General features: G+C 42.9%; 2 protein-coding genes across 6 annotated transcripts in view; one reads left to right on the top strand and one right to left on the bottom strand.

The window, feature by feature from the left end:
* Window positions 1-4,139, top strand: part of LOC129821057 (serine/threonine-protein kinase 10-like) — a 45,538-nt gene extending 41,399 nt beyond the window's left edge. Inside the window, exon 19 of the mRNA XM_055878305.1 lies at window positions 843-4,139. Coding sequence (XP_055734280.1) covers window positions 843-983 — 141 coding nt within the window. The 3' untranslated portion in view covers window positions 984-4,139. The remainder of the gene's footprint in view (window positions 1-842) is intronic.
* A 491-nt stretch (window positions 4,140-4,630) lies between these two features.
* Window positions 4,631-15,654, bottom strand: part of LOC129821063 (SH3 and PX domain-containing protein 2B-like) — an 85,251-nt gene continuing 74,227 nt past the window's right edge. For all 5 annotated transcript variants that reach the window (XM_055878327.1, XM_055878319.1, XM_055878334.1 and 2 more), the window contains 3 exons: window positions 9,748-9,794; window positions 9,462-9,587; window positions 4,631-9,283 (listed from right to left, as the gene is read on the bottom strand). In XM_055878327.1, coding sequence (XP_055734302.1) covers window positions 7,616-9,283; window positions 9,462-9,587; window positions 9,748-9,794 — 1,841 coding nt within the window. In that variant the 3' untranslated portion in view covers window positions 4,631-7,615. The remainder of the gene's footprint in view (window positions 9,284-9,461; window positions 9,588-9,747; window positions 9,795-15,654) is intronic.

A 15,654-nucleotide genomic window follows, 5' to 3' on the forward strand; every position in this document is an offset into this window, starting at 1 on the left:
AATAAAGCTCACTAAACAGTCAAAACCATTTGTTTTTTTTGGGGGGGGGTGGGGATCCAAAATTGTGCTATATATTCATTGTCAATGTCATAGCTAATTTGTAAATGATAAATATTAATGCATTATTAGCTCAAACACTTAATCTGCAAAAATGACAAGTGAATTAGTGGATGATGGTGATATCAGAACCAAAGTGGGGGGACAAAAAACATGCTACATTGCCCCCTAATCTGATAGTGGGATGGTAGATGCCTAGTCTCCTTTGTCTCAAGTGCCTATTTAGTACATACATAATTTACACGCACACGTCAGCTCAGGCAGATCCTGCTCATAAACTCCATCAGCAGCAGATTTTAATTTAGAATGGAAAATGAATGTGTTTTATGCAAAACAATATTAGTGCGTCGTGACAAACCGAATCACATTGATTAATTCGCTAATCAAAACAAATCGCACCGTTTCAAACTAAAACCTCAAATTTGTAAGCTTGTTTTTACTTTGTTTGTAAACATTTTAAATGGTAACATGCTGTCTAGCCTCAAATACTTAACTATAATTTGGGTGTCTTGGATGGTCAGTCCTGGCATCTATAGTGGTTGTTTCTCCAGGCCCATCCCCCAGCATTTTACCAAAACAGAGGTGGGAGTTTACGTTATTGTTTCAACTGCGGCTTGCCCCTTTAAGTTTGTGTACGGACTGTATTTATACTTGGGATATTGTTTTTCAGCAGAAAGTTCAAAATGGCTGGAGAGCGTTTTTAAAGTGTCTTTCTCTACCCATCTCTCGCCCTCATCTCTCCCTTTTTCTCGCTTTCTTCTCTCTCCCTCCCCCCTCTCTCCCAGGCTCTGGAAGAGGAGCTGACTCAGAGGAAGAGGGAACAGGAGGTGTTCTTTAAGATGAGTGAGAACTCCGAGTGCCAGAGTCCCAGCTCCCCAAACAAACTCACCAAGTTCCTCCCTTACTCTGAGTCCTCTACCACGTAGACTGGCATCTCTCCCCCCTCCAAACACCCTACCGCCTTATCCCACACCATACCCAGAAGGACCACTGTCAGCTGCCTCAGTCCTCCTGAACTTTTCATTCATTTTTAAGGAGTAGTTATGTTTTAAGTCCTGTTTATAAGATTTTATCATTTTATTAACCCAAGATGGCAAAGCTTGGTCATATTTTCTTTGAGGATTGTCTTTAATTCTACATGTGCATCAGGCTGCTTGATAGATAGGGTGTTCTTCATCCATGCAGCGTTACCTTTTTCATTTATATTAATATTGCCTACAGCCCCAAATTGACTCAGATCCCCATTGGTTTGTCTACCCAATAAGCATGAGACTAACCTATAGTTAGAAGGGTGTGGTGGGGAGATGCATCCCAAATCCCAAAGAGGGTCAGCTGAGGAGCAGTAGTTTAGGTGCAATGTGGAACATAAGAAAAAAATGTACTTCAGACAATGCTGTGTTGGTGGGAGTCAATGAAAACACACTTTTGTTTCACTGCAATATCGGTCTTCTTCCAAAACGTTTCTCGCTTAATGAACACACCCAAGTATGGCGCACATAAACTCAGCAAAAAAAGAAACGTTCTCTCACTGTCAACTGCGTTTATTTTCCGCAAACGTCACATGTTAATATTTGTATGAACATAAGCTTAAACAACTGAGACATAAACTGAACAAGTTCCACAGACAGGTGACTAACAGAAATTTTATGTGGGGTGGGGGGGGGGGGGTCAAAATATATCAGTAACTGGTATGTCTACCAACTGGATGAAGTACTGCAGTGCATCTCCTCATGGACTGTACCAGATTTGCAAGTTCTTGCTGTGAGATGTTACCCCACTCTTTCACCAAGGCACCTGCAAGTTCCCGGACATTTCTGGGGGGAAAGGCCCTAGCCCTCTGATACAACAGGTCCCAGACGTGGACAACGGGATTGAGATCCGGGCTCTTCACTGGCCATGGCAGAACACTGACATTCCAGTCTTGCAGGAAATCACGCACAGAATGAGTAGAATGGCTAGTGGCATTGTCATGCTGGAGGGTCATGTCAGGATGAGTCTGCAGGAAGGGTACCACATGAGGGAGGAGGATGTCTTCCCTGTAACGAACAAAGTTGAGATTGCCTGCAATGACAAGCTCAGTCCGATGATGCTGTGACACACGGCCCCAGACTATGACGGACCCTCCACCTTCAAATTGATCCCGCTCCAGAGTACAGGCCTCGGTGTAACTCTCATTCCTTCGACAATAAACGTGAATCCGACCATCGCCACTGGTGAGACAAAACCACGACTTGTCTGTGGAGAGCACTTTTTGCCAGTCCTGTCTGGTCCAGCCACGGTGCGTTTGTGCCCATAGGCGACGTTGTTGCCAGTGATGTCTGGTGAGGACCTGCCTTACAACAGGCCTACAAGCCCTCAGTCCAGCCTCTCTCAGCCTATTGCGGACAGTCTGAGCACTGATGGAGGGATTGTGCGTTCCTGGTGTAACTCGGGCAGATGTTGCCATCCTGTACCTGTCCCGCACTTGTGATGTTCGGATGTACCGATCCTGTGCAGGTGTTGTTACACGTGGTCTGCCACTGCGAGGACAATCGGCTGTCCGTCCTGTCTCCCTGTAGCGCTGTCTTAGGCGTCTCACAGTACAGACATGGCAATTTATTGCCCTGGCCACATCTGCAGTCCTCATGCGTCATTGCAGCATGCCTAAGGCTTGTTCACACAGATGAGCAGGGACCCTGGGCATCTTTCCTTTGTTGTTTTTCAGAGTCAGTAGGAAGGCCTCTTTAGTGTCCTAAGTTTTCAGAACTGTGACCTTAATTGCCTACCGTCTGTAAGTTGTTAGTGTCTTAACGACCGTTCCACAGGTGTGTGTATGTGTTCATTGAACAAGCATGGGAAATAGTTTTTAAACCCTTTACAGTGAAGAGCTGTGAAGTTAATTGGATTTTTACGAATTATCTTTGAAAAACAGGGTCCTGAAAAGGGGGTTTCTTTTTTTGCTGAGTTTATATCTAGTTGCCAAATTTTTCTTTTGACAATTCTTTATTACGTTACAAAGATCAGCACAGAGCATGATCTTCAGAATTCACTTTTTCTGTTAACACTGAATTAATGGAATTCCCACCGAAATCAGTTTCATTGTAACTTGGACTTTAAGTCGCTTTGGATAAAAGCATCTGCTAAATGGCATATTGTATTATATATTAACTTAAAATGCTCAGATCATTTGCCCTTGTTTCGATCAGAATAGAGCCCTAGTTTTACATTTTCATGAGATGAGCTTAAACACTGAATGAATACAGGAGAAGTCAGGGGAAAGTAAATTGTAGTCCAATTTTTTTTTAATTCATTTATTTTTTTAATTCAAGGGTTGAAGAAAATTAGATATTTTTGAGTTGATTGTGTTCATGTCTCAAATGTTTTTCTGTGCTGCATTTTTACTGTAAAGGCAATACTAGCACACTGGAGGGGAACTAACAAAGGCAAAGTGGAATACTGTCTTTGTAGGAATTTTAAGAGATATACGTTTTACATTTAAGTATATTGGGGTTATTTTCCATTGTTTGTTATTAAATGTACTGTCTGCTAATGGATGTGCAATATGTAATTTTTCCTCCACCAAATGTGCCTTTCTTTGCACTGAGAGGAGTATACTAAGTTATGAGGTAGTGCATCAGAGCTATTTTGCAGTTAATATGTATCCTGCTGCTTTTGAAAATGGGGTTTGTTTTCTTGACCAATTAGGCCTGTTAGATCATTGGAGGCCCGAGTGTCTGCGGGTTTTTGCTCTTTCCTTCTACTTGATTGATAAATGAAGGAACTCCCCACACCTGGTTGTCTAAGTCTTAATTAATTCAAAGGAAAAGCCAGCAGACGCTAGGCCCTCCATGGAATGGGTTTGACAGTGCTGTGTTGATCTGCAGTAATTTGGTCAACTATCAGGTACAGCTACTCTCTCAAGATGTATTTTAATTTGTTTGTTTTTCTCTCTTCTGTTGTCATTTGCAATGACTGTCTTTTTCTGTCTCTGTTTACCTTTTTTTTTTTTAAGTTTATTTTGTAAGGGGTGTGAGTGAATGACTGTTCAGCAGAAGGAACCACTGTTGTACATGGCGTCTAATAAATGCAAACGCTCTAATGTCTACGCTTGTTCAAGTAAGGGCTAGATTCTAGCAGAGCCGCAATGGCCGACACCCGCATAAACTGTCAAATCCACGTGGCCCCCGGCTTTATACCTAAAGCGTACATTGCCATTGGCTGCACAGAGTTGCATTAAGAGAGATTCCATGCAGCCTTGTTTATAAGTTCGAACACTGGAATGCGATACGTAAGTTACATATCGATTAGGCTGATAGAAATCCTCATTATTCTGTTGGATGATTTTCAATGAGGGCGTCATTTCTATATAGCCTACACTTTCTTGCTGTGAACTTCTAAAGTGAGTGGGATGGGTGTGTCTTCATGACAATGAAGAGCAGCTACTCAACCGATTTGACAGCCCCAATGCAGGTTACACGGCCAAAACATCAACGGGAGTGTCTGCTATCAGCGGTTAACACTCGATCTAGGTTGCATCCGTTTCCTCAAAATAAAAGAACATTTCCAAAGAAAAACCAAGATAACACGTAACATTAAAAAAAAAAAGTTTATTGACTTAATATGAAAGAGAACCATGAGGGGCGGAAATACACAAGTATAACGAATACATTACAGGACTAAGATGCAATATGTCAGCGGGAAAGGTGTTTATGCTGCATATCTCAAATAAAGAACGAGCAGTTTCTTTTACAAATTCATTTTCAAATTAAATTGACCAGTTTAGGGTAAAGCATTACTTAAAGCAAAACACAATCCATACTGTTTTATTGTAGTGTTCACATCCCTGTATGCTTCAGTAACCAAACTGTTGAATGCATGTCTTTCCAACCCATACCCCAACCCAATCTAGGTTTCACTCACATTCCACTAACCGTCAGGTCTTACTCCATCAGTTGACACTAGTGCTGATCATTACAAATCTGACATGAATATCATTACTTATGTGTACTATGTACACTGCCGAAGATGGAAAACTCCAAGTTACTTATGATTTCAATGCTGGTTAGGGACCTGACACACAGCATTGGACCTAGTACTTTAACATGAGGAGATTTGAAGGGGACGGGAAAAAACATAGAATCAGATCAACCATATTCTGAGATTCTTCAATTAACCTGAGCTACAGGCACTCCTAGCCTTGTCAGTGTGTCTCCTAGGAGACCAACCCTCTTTCTCCATGACCATGGCCCAGCTTCGTAGTAGCCATTGTTACTAGTCACACTTAAATGCTTTGTAAGGCCTATTTACCGACTGCCTCACACCACTTGAAAAGCCAAGTGCATCGTTACATGCTTTTTTTGTCCTTCCACGTCACTTTATACACAGAAGACCTCCGCTAAACATACAATCAATGGATTTTTATCCATCTCTCTGTGACCACCAATAACTTTAAATAGGCTACAAAGTGGGCAATGTCTTTGCAATTGTAACAAAATATGCTTCAAATGAAAACCAAGATGACTACACTACATTTGCTTATGTATTTCAAACAATTTCATGTTAATCTAATTGTAGGCTACTGTCTGCTATTTCCCTCTATATATGTAATGTGTAGGAACATAAATGCAATGATGTTCCAAATCTGTGATGTAATGCATTAACGGGTAACCATTATAATAAGCCACCTCGATCTTGGCAGCCATAGGCAATATCCCTAGGAGCTGATCTATCGTCCAGTATTGTGACATTATATTAAAGGTCAAATTCGAATGGAGAAAGCGCTTCTCTAGGATCCGCCATCTTTGTTTCGAACCTAATCGTATCGACACATGCTCCAACGACGCACTTGCTGAAAGTTCTCGCTGCGTGGTGTTTTGGGAAACGCATGTTTCTTCGACTGTAGGAACAATGCATCTAAGTTCCAACTACGGCAAACCAGGCCTGGCAAGAGGTGAAAAGTAAACACACAGTGACAGCTAAAATTACTTCATTCTGGAAGTACGATAAAAATAACTCTTGCTAAGTCTGTGCTTGAAACCAGTCAAACACTAATGTAATTTAAAAAAATAATTATCACACTTTATGTACTTTATTTGAGCACCTTTTTATGCGATCCAATAACGCTGTATTTATTATTATTATTGCACAAATCACAGGTCAATTCTCTCTCATTTAGGGGCTGTATTGATAATGGTAGACCTAGAGTTTATGAAATCAATAGGATGTTTTCCACCTATTGTACCATGTACACCAGGGAAAGGGTCCATTTCATTTCAATGAAGTCAATTCAGTTCATCCTGAAAGAGTTGGACTCCAACCCTGGTGTACAATGCAGCTCCCAACATCTTGCAGCAACCTTATTTGAGTGTTTAAAACATGGCTATGGCTTTCAATTGTATATTCTGTACTTCCTCTACATCGGTCTATTAAGCCAGGGGTTCCCAAGCTTTTTCACTGGACATTTCTGAGAAGTTATAAATACCTCTAAGGTATGCAATGACTGACGAGGAAAACTGATGATGCACTGCCTAATTTAAAAATTGCACCTTGTGCATTCTATTACAACGTTCAAGAGTGAGTTGAAAGACAGGCTCGCTCCCCCAGTTTGGTAATCCAGATTGAAAACCTGAACTGTCTGAACAGGCTGAATAATCTGAAAAGTCACAAATCAGCTGCAACAGTATTATGCAGTTCTGAAAGAAAAGTAAACACATTCACAAACCTGAAAAGATCTGTCTAAATGTTTAGTATTAGCACTTGTCAAAAACTTTGCTTGAAGTGTTAATATTTTAGTACTTGAAAGCCAAAATGTCCTCTTGAACTCCTATTGTAACCTCCATTGCAGCCTTAGTGGAGGGGTGTTCTTTGAGGGATCTTGAGTATCTATGGCCTTCTGCCTTGGGCTGGTTTTGGCTGTTTGTCTTGTGAATCATCTCAGCCAGTATTCACAAAGAATCTCAGAGTAGGAGTGTTGATCTAGATTCAGGTACCCCCATCCATGTAATCTTATTCATTTATGATCTAAAAGGCAAAACTGATCTTAAATCAGCACTCCTCGTCTGAGATGCTTTGTGAATATGGACCCTGGTTCCTCTGGTGTATGGTCTGATTTATTTTCCAAATGCATTGCACTGTCAGTTATGACTCCACTCATTAGACTTAAGCATCTTTTGATATACTGAGAAACTAACTAGCTAAATTGCATATATTTAAGCTTAAAGCACTATACTGAGGCACAATATTATAGAAGGCTTGGAAAGACATTCATCTGTTCTATTACAAAGCTTGTGATAACATTTACTGTATCATAAGATTACATTATAGGCTTGTTGAGTAACATATGGCACAAAAGGTGAACAACATGAGGAACATTTGCTTGTTACGGATTTTATGCTTAATAATTTGTAACGAGGATAAAAAGAACTAAACAATATCCAAAAAACCCCATTGCTGCTTCATTCATGCTAAACAAATGGAATTTAACAAAAATATTTCAATTAAAAAGGTACCTATAAATAAAAAGCTAATTAAATACAAAAAGTAATTTTTTTTTATTAAAAAGGCCAACGGAACCTGGTACCTAGGGTTTCTTGGTCAGGTAATTGGAGGGGATCCAGCCCTCTTTCATTGGCCCTTCTCCTAGATTTTTACAAAACCACCAGCCGCTGCTGTTCCGCTCCATCACCTCGAACACGGTGCCCTCCTTGAAGCCACCCATCTGATCGTCGCCCTCAAAGTCCGCCACGGCCAAGAACAGCTCCTCTTTACTGGGATCCTTGATCAGAAGAGGCAGCTTATCCCTCGGAGGGCCTGGTTTCTCAATCTTAACCAGGGGCTTTGGGGCCACGGGCACTTTTGCCTTGGGCTCCCCCTTGTCCTTGTCTTTAGGCGGGGGCAGCATGAAGGCCTTGGGTTTAGGGGGAGGTGGTCTGCTGAGCTGGGGGGGAGCAGGCTTGGTGTCTGGGAGCTCTTTCAGGGGAGCTTTGGTTTCTGTGGGGCTGGATGGCTCCGAGGTCTTTTTGGGTGGAGGGGGTCGCCTAGGGAGGACGGCTGGCCTCCCTGGAGGTTCTTTTGGGGGGGGGACAGCGGGTTTGGGGACATCCTGGCTCACTTGTCCGTGGCCGTTTTGCTGCTTGGGGGGTAACTTGGGCTCGTCGCTGGCCTTGCCATTGAGAGCATTGGGGGCCGGGGGCATCTTGGGGAGTGCATTGAGAGGGGGGCTGTTGAGACGCGGCATGTTTTGGAGAACATTATTAGGAGGGGGCATCTTGGGGGGTACATTACCAGGAGGCATCTTGGGTAAATCATTATTAGGGGGGAGGTTGGGCGGCGGCATCTTGGGGAGAGCGTTGCAAGGGCCGTTGTTGGGAGCAGCGCCGTTTTGCTGGCTTGGCTCTGCTGATCCAGAGCCTGGTTCAGTTGGCTTTGAAGGCTTCAGCTTGCTCCTCAGGTTGGTGATATCCAGCTTGTTCTCAGCTGGCGGTTCTGGCTTGGCAGCTGGGACGGGTTTGGGCCGGACTATGGGTTTAGGCTTCATGAACAGTGCAGGGCCGATGGTTTCTGGTTTCTCCTCCGGTGGATCAGGCATGGGCTTGGGTGGTTGCTTAGCCACGGGTTTCAGGTTGAACTTCTTCACCTCCTTGGCGGAGACCTTGTGGCCACACTCCAGACCCATCTCATTCTTCAAATGCAGAGGTTTGTTTGTCACCTCTCTTTTGGGCTCGGGGGGCTTGTCTGGCTTGAAGGGGGCAGCTTTGGGGGTAAGCAGGGGCATGATGACCCCCGGGGCAGGGGTTTTCAGAGGCATGGGTTTGGATAGGTCTGGCCTGGGTTTCTCCACAGTAATCTCAATGTCCGTGCTCTTGTTGATGGACTCCTTGCGGGGTGGCAGGGCTGGCTTCTCCTCAGCCAGTGGGGCAGACGGGGCTGGGGGTAGGGGACCGGAGAAAGCAGATGCCGCCTTACTGGCACTGGACTTCCAGTCCCTGAGCTTGGGCCGGGCTACGGACTCGCTCCCCGCCATGGGTTCTTCTGGCAGCGGTTTGGACCAGCTGTCCTCTTGCCCCGCACCGCTAGCAGTGCCATCCTCCAGATTCAGCTGGACCAAGTCGTTGGGCAGAGGTACAAGGAAGTTGGGGCGCGGTGTCAAGCTGGTCTTCTTGTATTTGTCGATGAAGGTGATAGGGGCCCAGCCCTCTTTGTCTTCAATCTGAATGTACCACCAGCCACTGGAGTTCTTCTCTATCACCTGAAAAACAGAAACGGGATGAGTGAGAATCAGGAATCAATACACAGCATTTTGAGGGGAAGCAGTTAAAATGCCCTTCCATTCAATCAAAAACGGTTCTCTAGGTGGGATTTGGTAGGCTGTTCACATTCAAGCAATAACCATCTACCAATGTGTGATGAGATGTGACGAGTCTCACCTCCACTTTGACCCCAGCCTGGAAGCTGATGCCGTCGGGGATGGTGGTCTGGAAGTCTGCGATGGTATAGAACTCCTCCTCCACCTGGGGAGGGGTGGGTGGCTTTGGCAGGTTCTGCCCCCTCGGCTAAATGGAGGGAGGGTGCGAAGAAAGAGTTAGTCAGTATCAGGTTTGACTTGTGGCAGGTCAACACAAAACAAAGCAAAACGCATTTAGTCAAATGTCTTTTTAATGAGTGCTGTTGGCGTCTCATTGTGCGGTTAACTGGTTGGAACGGGGTACTTACGATGGAGAGATCCCTGCGTGGAGGTGGTCTCTGTCTAGCCCCTTGTTCTGTAGAGGAAAAGGCAGATGAAACCTTATCACAGCACACCTCATCAGTCTCAAAACACTGCCTGCATTGACATCAACTGCTCATAGGAGGAGATATTAGTTCCAGACAGAGGGAATCAAAGGGCTTTATTCAATCTGAAAAGATTCTTAAATTTAAAGGTAATGATTGCGCCGACATTAGCAGCGTTTACCACTCCGCTAAAGTGGGAACATTGCCTTTAAATTTCAACCACACTGTAAAGGTGAACTTCTGCCATACAGATTGAAGAGACCCAAAGAGATCGAGATTACCCACTGGGCACACCACGTCATTTCAACGTGGACATTTTGGTAATATTTGGTTGATGTTGCTCTATGACATTTCAACCTTTATTCAGCAACTCAAAGACAGCCAGAAGTTTGTTGAATGTGTTTTCACTATGCTTTCAACCATGTAAAAGCACAACCAAATTCGAAATGAAAAACAATACCAGATTTTTGGGGGGGGGTTAAGTTGTCATCTAAATGTCTTATCACTAGGGCTGTGACGTCATAGAAGTTTGGATGATGATAATTACGGAAACCCATGGCAAATGGTCATGGGTTTCCGTAATAACCGTTTGAATAGCAAAAAATATAAAACAATATTAGACACACTTTTCCTGACTGCATGTGCTGCCATAGAAATGGAATGAATAGAACGGGTGTCCCCATTTTTAAGTCAATGATTGCATAAGGGGTGGACTGGTGGTCATTTCGAGTGTACCCTTATTAAAGACTGTCTATTATTATATTGACAAGATAGTCAAGTGACCGCTCTAACAATGGAAATACATGTCCTCAAAGATGGAAGGCAGACGGGAGGAGGCAAGATCAGGTGGAGACCGTTCTAGCCAATGAGAGGTCAGATAAGCGTGTGAGCAACAGGCCATAGAGAGGTCTTTTTAGGTGCGTTTGTAAATTCCCTCCATTGTGTCAGAGTGCACTCTGAGTCGTTCGTAAATTCAGAGTGATTCGCTCTCGGAACGCACACTGGACGCTCTGGCTAAGGAGTAGGGTTGTGATGAGCATTCTGACATCAACACCAGTCAAGCACTTTAACTGGCTAAAGTTGGCTAGCTTGTTAGCTACTTCCAGAAACAAGTGAGAGAACACCTCACTGACCATTTTACTTGCCCTAGTAGAGCTGCTTAGGCTGTTTTTATGTTATCTAGAGTGTTAGTGACTAACTGTGCAGCTGGCAACAATTTAATTTCTTTGCCCGACAGCGGTCACATTCAACGGGTGTTGCACGTTTGTAAATTCATGAGTTATTCTGCACTCTGGTACACTAAGATGATCGTGCTCGGAAATCAGAGTAGCTAGCCTCAATGACGCTGTCACAGACATAATGGCACTGACACAAAGGATGCATTCGTAAACTCACTCTGGCTATCTCCACGTTAAAGTATTACATTTTTTATTTTTCATCATTGGCTGATTTGCTCTCAGCTCAGTTGGGCGGCAGGTAGCCTAGTGGTTAGAGCGTTGGGTCAGTAACCAAAAGGTTGCTAGATCGAATCCCCGAGCTGACAAGGTATAAAAATCTGTTGTTCTACCCCTGAACAAGGCAGTTAACCCACTGTTCCTAGGTCTTCGTTGTAAATAAGAATTTGTTCTTAACTGACTTGCCTAGTTAAATAAAGGTTCATAAAAATAGGAATCCCCAGCAGTTGACTACTTTAAAATGTTGAAAGTATCTGATGGCAATGCAAAAACATGGCACAACAGCGATATAAAGTTGTTTTTTTCAAAGTTGCCGAAATGCCACGTGCGTCACTTTATATCAACCTAACCATTCGATCGAATAAGCGTCACGTAGCTGATTGGCAATTAATTGATTTGTTAACCAAATTTGAAACCTTCTCATTGACACATTTTTGTTTACAGATTTTGGGCTGAGTAAAACTTCTTGCTTTGACTCTTCGTCTCTGCCCATAGGCGCAGAGCAGGAAGTGTACGCAGCAATATGTGCTGTGATTTGTTGATTCAACTCAACTGACATGACAAAAAAAGATTCCATTGCATGAGCTACATTTAATTAAGATCATTTGAATGAACATTCTACATTACCATGGAGTTTATCGCATCACAATACCAGACAGTCATTGTGTGTATACCCATGGGTTTACCAGTCATATTGCCAGGGTTAGAGGTTCCAAGCCCATTCTATTCATCGTTTGCTACAACACCTTGCTTGTTTCAGCAAGGGGCAACAAAGTTTCATTACGTTGTTAAAAGTCCATGTCATTGCAGAAACGCACGAATGCCTGGCTTTCCTGTATTCAGTCAGCTGTTCGTTCCCTATGACTTATTTTATGGCTGTCTTCATCCATAACCGGTAATTGTGTCATCCCTAGTTATCACTGCTTTTTCAACCATTTACAAGCACAACACAGTTCAAATAGGAATACAATGTCAGATTTTGTTTATTTATACAACAACTTAATGTGTTATCACTGTGCTTCATTTAATAGCACAACCACATGATCTGGATTGCAGTTGAGATTACATTAAAAGTACATAGTGCAAGTGATCAATGCGGTTCGAGATCCTGCACAGATTATTACAGCAATTGTGAAGATCTCCTATGATTACATAAAGATATCTATAGTTACAGTAACCTCAAAATGTGGCCATGGGTGTGTTACTCATTTTAACATTGAATATATACTGTCACATTCATTTCAGATACAGTTAATAGCCTAAAAATAGTGTATGGTTGACGACAAAACCAAATATCAACGTTTAAAGGAGATGTAAAGCACAACCAAATTCCAACGGAATTTATTTTTTATTTTTTTTGGTTTAGTTGTCAAATTTGTTAGTACGTTTTCAGACAGTCAAACTTTATTTGATTTAGTTCAACTCTTTAACTTAGATTTTTGAAGATGAAGAAGTGAATCCAACATATCAATTATTAATTTGTAGGCATAGAGTTGATCAGGCTGTTGATTGTGGTCTGTGGAATGTTGTCCCACTCCTCTTCAATGGCTGTGCGAAGTTGCTGGATATTGGCGGGAACTGGAACACGTTGATCTAAAGAATCCCAAACAACATGATCAAAGGGTGACACGTCCGGTGAGTATGCAGGCCATGGGAGAACAGGGACATTTTCAGCCTCCAGGAACTGTGTACAGATCCTTGCGATATGGGGCCGTGCATTATCATTCTGAAACGAGAGGTGATGGCGGCGAATGAATGGCACGTCATTGGGCCTCAGGATCTTGTCACAGTATCTCTGTGCATTCAAATTGCCATCAATAAAATGCAATTCGTGTTTGTTGTTAATGACTGCCAATACCATAACCCCACCGCCACCATGGGGAACTCTGTTCATAACGTTGACATCAGCAAACTGCTCGCCCACACGACGCTATACACGTGGTCGGCGGTTGTGAGGCCGGTTGGATGTAGTGCCAAATTCTCTAAAAGATGTTGGATGCGGTTTATGGTAGAGAAATCAACATTCAATTGTCTGGCAACAGCTCTGGTGGACATTCCTGCAGTCAGCATGCCAATTGCATGTTCCCTCAATTTGAGACATCCGTCGCATTGTGTTGTGTGACAACTGCACATTTTAGAGTGGCCTTTTATTGTCCCTAGCACAAGGTGCACCTGGGTAATGGTCATGCTATTTAATCAGCTTCTTGATGTGCCACACCGGTCAGGTGGATGGATTATCTTGGCAAAGGAGAAATGCTCACCAACAGGGATGTAAAACAAATTGTGCACAACATTCTTAGAGAAATAAGCTTTTTGTGCGTATGGAACATTTCTGGGATCTTTTATTTCAGCTCATGAAACATGGGACCAACATTTTACATGGTGCATTTATATGTTTGTTCAGTATAAATATAGTGCATTTGGAAAGTATTCAGACCCCTTCCCTTTTTCCACTTGTTACATTACAGCCTTAATCAAAAATTGATTTAAAAAAATCTACACACCCAAACCCCATAATGACAAAGCGAAAACAGGTTTTTAGAAATATTTGTATAAAAAACTGCAATACCTTATTTACATAAGTATTCAGATCCTTTGCAATGAGACTCGAAATTGAGCTCACGTGCATCCTGTTTCCATTGATCATCCTTGAGATGTTTCTACAACTTGATTGGAGTCCACCTGTGGTAAATTCAATTTATTGGACATGATTTGGAAAGGCATACACCTATCTATATAAGGTCCCACAGTTGACAGCGCATATCAGAGCAAAAACCCAAGCCATGAGATCGAAGGAATTGTCCGTAGAGCTCCGAGCCAGGATTGTGACGAGGGGAAGGGTTCTGGGGAAGGATAACAAAACATTTCTCAGCATTGAAGGTCCCCAAGAATACAGTGGCCTCCATCATTCTTAAATGAAAGAAGTTTGGAACCACCAAGACACTTCCTAGAACAACCAAGACACTTCCTATAGCTGGCCGCCCGGCCAAACTGAGCAATCGGGGGAGAAAGGCCTTGGTCAGGGAGGTGACCAACAACCCGATGGTCACTCTGACAGAGCTCCAGAGTTCCTCTGTGGAGATGGGAGAACCTTCCAGAAGGACAACCATCTCTACAGTACTCCACAAATCAGGCCTTTATGGTAGAGTGGCCAGACGGAAGCAACTCCTCAGTAAAAGGCACAACGGCCCGCTTGGAGTTTGCCAAAAGGCACCTAAAGGACTCAGACCATGAGAAACAAGATTCTCTGGTCTGATGAAACCAAGATTGAACTCATTGGCCTGAATGCCAAGTGTCACATCTGGAGGAAACCTGGCACAATCCCTACGGTGAAGCGTGGTGGCAGTATCATACTGTGGGGATGTTTTTCAGTGGCAGGGACTGGGAGACTAGTCAGGATCGAGGGAAAGCTGAACGGTGCAAAGTGCAGAGATCCTTGATGAAAACCTGCTCCAGAGTTCTCAGGATCTTAGACTGGGGTGAAGGTTCACCTTCCAACAGAACAACAACCCTAAGCACACAGCCAAGACAATGCAGGAGTGGCTTCGGGACAAGTCTCAATGTCCTTGAGTGGCCCAGCCAGAGCCCGGATTTAAACCCGATTGAACATCTCTGGAGATGTGCAGCGACGCTCCCCATCCAACCTGACAGACCTTGAGAGGATCTGCAGAGAAGAATGGGAGAAACTCCCCAAATACAGGTGTACCAAAGAAGACTCGCCTTTAATTGCTGCCAAAGGTGCTTCAACAAAGTACTAAGTAAAGTGTCTGAATACTTATGTAAATGTCATCAGTATTTTATTTTTAGTAAATTTGCAAATAATTCACACAATGTCATTATGGGGTATTTTGAAGATTTATGAGGGGAAAAAGTGTTTTAATCCATTTTAATCCATTTTAGATTCACAAGTCTAACAGAATGTGGAAAAAGTCAAGGGGTCTGAACACGTTCCGAATGCACTGTACATATAATATATTTTTCGGTTACCCATCTACACAAAATACCCCATAATGAAAACATGTTTTTAGAAATGTTTGCAAATGTATTGAAAAATGAAATACAGAAATATCTAATTTACATATGTATTGACAGGGGTGTGAATACTTGTTAGAATCCCCTTTGGCAGTGATTACAGCTGTCAGCCTTTCTGGTTAAGTCTAAGAGCTTTGCAAACCTGGATTTTACAATATTTGTACATTATTATTAAAACAATTGTTCATCATTGCTGGACATCCATTTTCTTGCCAAAGATTTTCAAGCCGATTTACTGTAAGTCAAAACTGTTATTAGGCCACTCAGTAACATTCCATTTCGTCTTGGTAAGCAACTCCAGTGTATATTTGGCTTTGTGTTTTAGGTTATTGTCCTGCTGAAAGTTGAATTTGTCTCCCAGTGT

The sequence above is a fragment of the Salvelinus fontinalis genome, chromosome 2 (genome assembly GCF_029448725.1).
Source record: "Salvelinus fontinalis isolate EN_2023a chromosome 2, ASM2944872v1, whole genome shotgun sequence".
Classification (NCBI taxonomy): domain Eukaryota; kingdom Metazoa; phylum Chordata; class Actinopteri; order Salmoniformes; family Salmonidae; genus Salvelinus; species Salvelinus fontinalis.